The sequence below is a fragment of the Lactuca saligna genome, chromosome 7 (assembly GCF_052625555.1).
Source record: "Lactuca saligna cultivar CGN05327 chromosome 7, ASM5262555v1, whole genome shotgun sequence".
Taxonomy (NCBI): Eukaryota; Viridiplantae; Streptophyta; class Magnoliopsida; order Asterales; family Asteraceae; genus Lactuca; species Lactuca saligna.
Window position 1 is genome coordinate 139,397,967 of NC_136423.1, and position 9,788 is coordinate 139,407,754.

At 35.3% G+C, this 9,788-nt stretch overlaps 2 protein-coding genes across 2 annotated transcripts; one reads left to right on the forward strand and one right to left on the reverse strand.

Moving 5' to 3' along the window:
- Positions 1 to 2,075: 2,075 nt before the first annotated feature.
- LOC145006549 (mitotic checkpoint protein BUB3.1-like) lies at positions 2,076 to 5,401 on the forward strand. The gene is made up of 8 exons (XM_078965626.1): positions 2,076 to 2,370; positions 3,035 to 3,165; positions 3,257 to 3,339; positions 3,461 to 3,727; positions 3,804 to 3,879; positions 4,030 to 4,110; positions 4,875 to 5,054; positions 5,140 to 5,401. Exons 1-8 carry the CDS (start codon positions 2,254 to 2,256, stop codon positions 5,228 to 5,230), a joined length of 1,026 nt encoding a protein of 341 aa, XP_078821752.1. The 5' UTR covers positions 2,076 to 2,253; the 3' UTR covers positions 5,231 to 5,401.
- Positions 5,402 to 7,403: 2,002 nt separating this feature from the next.
- On the reverse strand, positions 7,404 to 9,537 carry CLPR1 (CLP protease proteolytic subunit 1). The gene is made up of 8 exons (XM_078964598.1): positions 9,185 to 9,537; positions 8,831 to 8,946; positions 8,539 to 8,745; positions 8,346 to 8,450; positions 8,209 to 8,271; positions 8,002 to 8,113; positions 7,693 to 7,937; positions 7,404 to 7,608 (listed from the first exon to the last, which is right to left on the reverse strand). Exons 1-8 carry the CDS (start codon positions 9,429 to 9,431, stop codon positions 7,522 to 7,524), a joined length of 1,182 nt encoding a protein of 393 aa, XP_078820724.1. The 5' UTR covers positions 9,432 to 9,537; the 3' UTR covers positions 7,404 to 7,521.
- Positions 9,538 to 9,788: the final 251 nt, after the last annotated feature.

The window sequence follows — 9,788 nt, forward strand, 5'->3', positions numbered from 1 at the left end:
CAAACTCTACTAGGCTCCAAACCCGGGGATTTAGGGTTTCATTAAACAGCATGGACTCGCCGAGTCCAAAGTGAATCCGGATGAACAATCACGACCCTACTCGGCGAGTCTACGCATCAACTTGCCGAGTTCTTTCTCATAATTCAAAAATAATAAAATAAAATAATATATCTGGAAACCCGGCTGTTACAAGGGTAACCTCCAACCCGAACCTAGTCCTCAGCTACTGAAGGCATTGTCACAATGCCAGTTAGCCACTACCTGAATACCATCACATGTGATGAGGCTTAGATAATCCTTTGAGTAAAGGAATTTTCCCTACAACGGTTGGACTCAAACAAGAGTTGCGCAATAGGAAAGAATCTGCACCATGACGGATTTTGGTAATTTGTGTACGTCCATCATTCCCATGAATACCGTCAGGTGGTCATCCAGGTCCATCATTCCATCATACGTATGTAGATTTGTCGAGACTCTGATGCCATCCTACATGTCGTAGTCTTAGATCCGTTTAGTGAACGGGGAAGCTACTAGACCACGCACGTCTCTGTCTAACTCCTTAAATACGAATGGTTCGTAATAGAAGTCATTATTTGTTTCTGATCTCCTTTTAATTGTGTCAATGAGAAGTGTTGCTTTGATGACAACTTTATTGTTAGAGGGGTCGTTTTTGTCACTTCTGACGAAAGCAGGCTCCTTGGCTTTCCCTAGTCTCACATCATCTTAGTCTGAGATTAGTGGTTCTACGACCGGTGGATCTGCACTTATGAGCGTAGGTTGAGGTGGTAACTCTTTAAGCTTTCGGGTGAAGGCTTCGTACATGGCATTCATCCGATCAAAATTGTGGACCACGAACTACATGATCGGGTCTTCTAGATCTAGTTATGAGATCAGGTTGTTGGGTCCGCCTGCGTTTTGGGGGATGGGTGCGGGTTCGATGCTCGGTTCGCCTAAGATACCCGTCATTTATTGAGTTGTGACTTGAGGTGGTTCGTCTCCATTCATGACTATGCTTTTGTCCTTGCTATCCGGGTAGCGTTCGCGGGTTGTTTAAATTTTTTTTTAAAAAAAAGGTATGTTATTCCGGTCCCACAGATGGCGCCAATTTGATGATACGTAAATAAACATATCCCTATTATGGGTATAAATCGTTTCAACCCAGACCCATAAGAAGGCTTTTGGATATCGTCAACATTTTGGAGGGGCTATGAGCTGTAAAAACACAAGAAACAATCAACAGATGAGGGATTAGGAAGTTAGTAATAATTCATCGGATGACGATTCCCTGTAAATAACTTCATATTTTATATGAAGTTTTACGCCACTTTCCTGGGTAGGATTAGAACGACTTGTCAAAGAAAGGTTATGATTTGCGTAAGATGTTTTTTCCTAGCAATCGTTATTTTGCATTTTTTCCCGATATCTAATGCAATTCTCTCTCTCTCTCTCTCTCTCTCTCTCTCTCTCTCTAACGTATATGAAATCCGTAACATCCTCTCTCAATTCTTGTACTTATAACCTTCAATAATAATAAATGGGTAAGCAAGTTCCGTAGAATCTTAATCATTTTGTCTCCACCACCATTTATATCATTCATGTATCTATTGATTCATGTATATGCCTCATTCTAAATGATCATTAGGTATACATATTGTTTAGGAAATAATATGTTATTATTGACATATTATTATAAAATAAATATGTTAGTTATTTTAAATATATATGTCACCATAATAATTATACCAAACAATAAATAAATAATGTGTTTTAGTCTTGTCAAGTTGAGTGTAATTCAGCTTAACTAGTTCATGAATAAAATGCTACTTTAATGAGTTTTTTTGAATAAATAAATTGACTAGTCTTGAATAGCCGATCAAAATTGTATTTTTCAAACAATAATTATACGTTTTAAATTGTACAAACATAGAAAAATATATTAAATATATACAATAATGATAGTTGGTTGTCCTCATTTCTCTATATTTTTTTAAATAAAAAGCAAATAATTTTTTCACATATATTTCGGTATTTTTAAAAGAAACACCTTATTTTATCTTATTTTAGTTTCTTAGTACATTGCAACTTGCAAGTCGTGAACAACCCGAATTTGGGGTAAAATTTGAATTCGATTCTCTTGAAACGTGAAATCTCCCAACAATTTGAAACCTCATTTTCAGAATCCATTCCCTCTCTCTTTCTACAACCCCACTCTATCACTCTCTGAACCCTAGCTACGATCAACTTCAATTTCAAATGGCGGCGGTGCCACCAGTCACCGGCATGGAGCTAAACAGTCCTCCCTCCGACGGCATATCCAACCTCCGCTTCTCTCACCACTCTGATCATCTCCTCGTCTCTTCTTGGGACAAAGTATGTGTTAATCCTTCTCACTGTATCTGTATGCACACAAGTCTTAGCTCACGTATCATCTTTTCTAAACTAGTGATGCTTTGATTTGTTAATGTCTATCCTCTTACTTTTTAAATTAATGTGAAATTTGTAGCAGATCTGATACTATCGGTATCTGATTTGTAGTATTAGCTGTAATGTGAACGTAACGATCATTTTTTTTACCTAAAAATGGAAAAACATATCATTATCGTAGGAAACACTTGTTTATCTCTGAAAGGCGAAGTATGCGTTGGTGTCTCTCTTTAGAAACTGTTGAAATGCTATGTTTATTCTTTCTGGAAAAAAGATATGCAAACATGTCCTTGAGTATTTTGGAACTCATCTAATCTGGAAAGGATTGAGATCGGATACAAAACAAGTGATCAACTTAGAAAGCTAAAAGATCACAATTCAAATTGGTAGATCATAGTTGACAAATGATCTAACCAAAACTGCTACATTAAACTATCATAGCCTGAACAATCCAACACACTTTAGAAAACAAAACTGAAATGAAACATGCTTAGATGTATACAAGTAAGGATGGAATGAAGGTTACGTAGTAGTTAAGACATGAAGAGAAACTTAATTCATATCAAACTCATAACAATAAAGATCATAACCTGTTATTTGTTTGTAACAGCGTGTTCGTTTATATGATGCAAGTGCCAATGTGTTAAGAGGAGAGTTCCTTCATGGAGGTGCAGTTCTTGATTGCTGCTTTCATGATGACACCTCTGGTTTTAGTGCTAGTGCAGATAACACTGTCACAAGGTATGACTAAATGATGCATATACTTTCTTGGATTATTGACTTATCTTTTTCTTGACTAAGTTTCAAGCTACATTCCTTTTACGTCTCTCAGGCTTGTTTTTGACCATGAAAGAGAGGATCTTTTGGGACGCCATGATGCCCCTGTTCGCTGTATTGAGTACTCTTATGCAACAGGTTAGTGTCATTCATTTCATCATTTGTTTTCATTTTGTTAATATCATCATACATTCATACTTTCATTTCCTTCCATTACATCATTGTGTTTTCAGTTCTTTTTCTTGTTGGTGGTTTTTAGGGCAAGTGATTACAGGGAGTTGGGACAAAACATTGAAGTGTTGGGACCCACGTGGTGGAGGTGCACAGGAGCGTGCTCTTGTGGGGACATATGGACAACCAGAGAGAGTTTATTCTATATCACTTGTTGGAAACCGTGTAGTGGTGGCAACTGCTGGAAGACATGTTAATGTGTATGATTTGAGGAATATGTCTCAACCTGAACAAAGAAGAGAGTCTTCATTGAAGTATCAAACTAGATGTGTTCAATGTTATCCTAATGGCACAGGTATTTTGACCTAATTTTAAACCCTAAATCTTAAAAAAACCCTAATCCCTAATTGATGAAAGATGATGTTTTGTAGGTTATGCACTTAGCTCTGTGGAAGGTCGTGTTGCAATGGAGTTTTTTGAGCTTACTGAGGCTGGTCAAGCCAAAAAGTATGTATATATATATATATATATATATATATATATATATATATATATATATATATATTTATTACAATGAATTTCATGAACAAAAAAAGATTTCTTTCAGCTACTTTTAGTTTCTAGTGTTGGAAATTGATGCTTTCATGATTTCTTCAGATATGCATTCAAGTGTCATAGGAAATCAGAAGCTGGAAGAGACATTGTCTACCCTGTAAATGCCATTGCATTTCACCCTGTGTATGTTCTTTCTTTTTTTTACATTTTATATTAAATAAATATATACATTTATGCAAACACTTCAAATATAATAAAGAGTAAATTACATTTTGGTCCTTGAGTATAACTGGTTTTTGTAATTTTGCTTGAGTTATTTTGTAACCGTTTTGATCCCCGTTCCAAGAAAATGTCTATCGAGTAAATTACATTTTTGGTCCCTGAGTTTGTTCAAAGTTTACATTTTTGGTCCTTACACAATTTTGTTGTGGAAATGATTTTGGTCCCTGGGTTTGCTAAAAAATTATGTTTCTAATAGTTTCTCTTGCAAATTGATGGTTAGAAGAATTTAAAATAGGAGCCAAAATTGCAAGAGGAAACTGTTTGGGACCAAAGATGAAGTTTTTGAACAAACTCGAGGACCAAAAATGTAATTTACTTTTTGGGACTGAAATTGCAAAAATCTTTTGTACCCAGGGACCAAATATTTGTCAAGGGACTAAAAATGTTAAGAGGAACCTCAATTAAAATGAGGACCAAAGTTGCAAGAGAGAACATATTGGGACCAAAACTGAATTTTTTTGCTAAACTGGGAGACTAAAAATGTAAATTACTCTCTAATAAACATTTTTGGTCTGCCAGTTGAATTGGTTTTTTATTTTGGTCCTTTTTGTACCATTTCCAAGTAAAATGAGTATTTTTGGTACAATCAGTTATACTCAGGGACCAAAAATGTTACAATCAGTTATACTTAGGGACCAAAAGTGTAATAAAATATATAATTGCAGGTATGGGACATTTGCGACAGGTGGGTGTGATGGTTTTGTAAATGTATGGGATGGAAACAACAAGAAGAGACTGTATCAGTACTCAAAGTACCCCACAAGTGTTGCTGCCTTGTCATTCAACAGAGATGGCCGGTTACTCGCTGTTGCTTCCAGTTACACATATGAAGAGGGGGACAAACCGTAAAATTATTATTTCTTTCAACATTTATTATTTATTTTTTATTATTTATTTTTGGGGATAATAAGGTTTGTGTTTGTTTTGCAGACATGAACCGGATGCTATATTTGTGAGGAATGTGAATGAGGTGGAAGTGAAACCAAAGCCCAAAGTTTACCCAAATCCTCCTGCTTCATGACGACTGTAACTGTAACTCTAAACTGGACTGTGAATTGAGATTTAGCTTTGCTTTATATATATTCAATTCTATTCTAGTAAAACACCAATGTCAACAAGTTAATTCCAGTCTGTTGTATTTGTATACAATCATGCAGGAGGTTTATAATGCTTTTTCTTTTTCGGTTTTTTATTACTTGTTATACTTTACTTTAGGGGTGGCATTTCATGGGTTTTGGTTGTCCCTAAATGGGTTTGGGTCATTTTCGGGTCGACTGTGTAACTAGTATATTAAATGAGTTGTGTATGCGTTAATACTGCTATTCATGTTTGTAGATCGACTCACCAACCCTTTTATTTTGGTACATATTATTTTAAGTTTTAATACTATTCATCATTTTATTGTTTTGTGTTCATGGTTATTAGAGGGATTAAACTTGTTTATATATATGAAAGTCTAAAGACCAAACCTACAAACATGACAATTTATACAAGTTGAAAGGGGTGAAAATTGTCTTTGTTCAAATTTTAGGGGGGGGGGGGGATTAAAAGTGATTTACAAAATAAAATGATGGAAAGTGCCATTCTATAAAGTAAGGGGGTGGAAATTGCCAATATCCTAAAATCTAGGAACCAAATCAACCAAGGAAAACCAACATAAAAAAGTTAAAGTTTTGTGGCTAAAATATAAAAAAAAGCCAAATTTTGGCGCCAAAGTGTGAAATAATAAACTTTTATGGCCGATTTATTAAAACACACTAAAGTATTCATAAGGAAGTTGCTTTGACTACTGTTTAATATAAGATCTACTAATAACTTCGCAAGTTTGATCAATTAAAGATAAAGGTTAACAATAATTTTACGAAACATGATTCTGGAGCAGAATCATAACTAACTGTTGAGTTTGTATTCATTTGGTCATTTTTCTTTGGTACCAAATATATCATCGAACTTGTTGGTTGTGTCCAATATAACCATTTTGACCGACTTTTGACATGTGATAGTTGGTCAAAAGGTTATGTTGAACACAAACAACAAGTTCGATGGTATATTCGGTACAAAGAAAATGAAAGGGACAAAATGAGAACAAGCTCAACAGTTGGTGACCCTCTTGAATCATTTTCCCTCTACTCATTTATAGAAAATCACACATCTCATATTAATGACTTTATCTTGCTTCTCTTTAAAACATAACACACAAAAAAACATTATTCATACATGTACAATTTTGTAATGCACTTGGATATTTATTAAGGGAATCTTGATTAAGCAGGTGCATTTCATGATTAAATTTACATTTCCAATCAAACAATTTTTCGTATCATGAATTCTGGACAAGTCTACAAACGAATGGAATCACAAGTGCTGTGATTTTTGAGTTTACTTGGCTTTAAGATTGAATTTAAAGGATAAGATACAACATCAATATATACAAGATCATGCAACTTTTGCAGACACATCACCATAATATACCTTGAGGTAAACATTTATGTTGATAAAAATACCTCTCATACGCAGTCATATCCTTTTGCAGAGAGTTGTTAACAGCTAACCACAATAAGCATAACATAGACAATGTTTTAACGAAACTACCCCTCCAAAACGCTCTTTATGTACGTTATAGCCTAAGAAGGTTACAATCTTACTTTTGCAGCTATAATTTCATTTAATTTTTTTGAGGAAAATGACTCAGGAAGGTAACCAACTTTTGAGTTTGTTTTCATTTGGTCCTTTTTTTTTGGTATCCATTATACCATCGAACTTGTTGTTTGTGTTCACTATAACCCTTTGACCAGCTATCCAAGATCAAAAGCCGATCAAAAAGGTTATGGTGAACACAAACAAGTTCGATGATATATTGAATACAAAAAAAAGGAAAGAGACCAAATAAGAACAAACTCAATAGTTAATTACCCTTAAGAGTCATTTTCCCATAACTTTATAACCCGTGAACTTGAATGCGACGATTGACTTATAGACCACTGAACCCGTATAATAAAACAGGTTAGAAAGGTCAACCCGCAAACCTGGTTTTTTTGGAGTCATCTTGAAAACTTGAACCAAGCAAACCAACAACCTCCTATAGGGCATGTGGTTTTATAGTCGAAAGAAAAACCATAATAATCTATGTATATTCTCCGTGATAAAATTTGCATGAAAGGTAAAAAGTACACATATTATATAGGTCCAAAAGGTAAAAAAAAGTACACATTACTATTTTTTTTTGAGCTTCAAGTTATCACATTGTTCTACAGAAGGTCATAAATTCTTCCATTCATGACCATATACAATAATACATCCATCATTTCACATCTACCTAAATCCAGAAGGAGCCGCCTGTGCACCACCACCCGCACCTCTCCTTGCCGCCTTCGATTGCGCAAGAATCTCATCATAATTCTAAAAAAAAAAATCAAAACACGAAATTAAAAATACGTCAAAAACTCAAAATACAATCCAAACATATTTCATATTACATATTACCCGTTTCTCAAAAGCATTATCTCTTGAGCTAATAATCTTGTCAGCAATCCCATAATCAATGGCTTCTTGTGCTTGTAAATACTTAGGCCTCTGAATATCTTTCCTGATTTCATCTTTCGGTTTTCCAATTCCCTTTTCAAGTAGCTCTAGAAAGTAATCCGTGTTTGTATCCAATTCCTTTGCCTTAATCCACATGTCAATCGCAGCCCCACTTGACCGGTTGACTTTCGGTAGATATAATTTTGCTACATGAAAAAAAAAAATATATAATAATCATTTTGATTTTTTCAAGGAAAATGAGAAACATACTTGAACAATTCGGCTGCAATGCCCTAAACCCTTTGGTTCCAAGAGACAATAGCATTGCTGCTTGACCAAATGCCATCCCACAGTTGACCGTATACACCTCCGACTTACAGTACTTGAGGGCAATTTCGGAATTAAATAAATCATATCAGTAAAATCAAAAAAATAAATAACCTAAAAAAGATAAAATGAATCGTTTTGATTTCTTACAGCCATGATGTCAGCAATGGCGTATGCTTCTGTTTCAGACCCCACTGTCTCCATTTTATCATTCTACAAAAGAAAATTGTTATTTCTTGTATTTAGTAACTTAACCTTAAAAGAAACAAACACACACACACACACACCTGTGTTCCAGAGGAATTAATGTAAAGATAAATAGGCTTAGCTGGATTATCATAATCCAACCACATAAATTGAGCAACAAGAAGTTCAGTCACTGCAGGAACAATCTACAACAACCAAAATTATACTTAAATTCATTTTAAAAAAAATTAAAAATTAAAAATTAAAAATCGAAAGTACAATGTTATTTCTTACAGGCATTCCTAGGTAACAAATACGAGCATCTAGAAGCAGTGATGGAAGATCAGGAGGTGCACTTCTAGGTCTTCCGGAAGCTCTGCCGCCACCTCCGCGATACATGCTGACACTCATACTGTATTTTGCGGGCCCCCTGTTGTTCGTTCCTGATAGGGTCCACATTCCTCCGTGGTTTAAGTAATTATGAGATGATGAAATTGTTTCCTGTTAAAAAATATATAAAACAATGTGTAGATGTTAAAAAAAATAAAAAACATAAAGAAATATATATAAAGAGTTATAAACAGACCTCTGTCACGGATTCTGCTTGCTTTCTTACGGGATTATCTTCTGTCATGAACATGTCCATTTGTGTAGGACTTAAACCATAAAGGTGTTGAGGGACATTTTTGTAATTTTCCATCACTGCAAAATATTTAGGGTTTCATTCAATCCACTTAAGGGACATGTTTCAATTTCAATTTAGGGTTTCATTAATCTCAGATCAGAAGGTTGGAATATAAGTAGAGGCAAAGCTAGACATAATCATAATACACGAAAAGATATGGAGAATTGAATTTAAGGTTCATAGACATGAAAACAGAATAAAAACTTGGGGGGAAAGTAGATTTAAAGGTGGATGAGTGAAAGGGAGGAGACTCACATCCGTCTTTAAGGTTTCCTTCCCTAAACTGCTTCGGTATGTAATCCAGAGATTTGTCGGCGGCGGTGACCGGAGACCTGATACATCTTCCCCTAATCGGAGCATCTTTCCTCGAAGGAGCATGGAGAAAATGAGTGGTGTTGTGGAGAAAAGATGATTTCAAGAACAGAGTGGTGAAACTGCTTGACTCCCGATTATTGTCGACTGTCGGAGCGGATAGAGGTGAAAGGAGTAGCGACGTCGCCATGAAACTCTCTGCAGTCTGCAACAAAACAAAGGGTTTGAAATGGAATCTGGATTTATCTCTATTTGTTTAATCTTTCTATAAATTTGATTTATGTGACCAAGAACGACGATGAGGACGCTAGTTACCTTACGTCTCTTCCTAACGGCGTTGATGGTTCTACTGTTACCATCATGGAGGTCGATCGGGTTTGTTTACCGGGTCCGAATCGGTTCACTAGGCCCGAATGATCTTGAAATGGGCTTGGGTCAGTTTGGGCTCTCCCATACCATATCAGGTAAATGTTCACGAACAAGAAATTGGTTTGGGACTAGTAAACGGGTCTTAACTCTTAAAATCGAATGGGTTTGGATTAGAAAC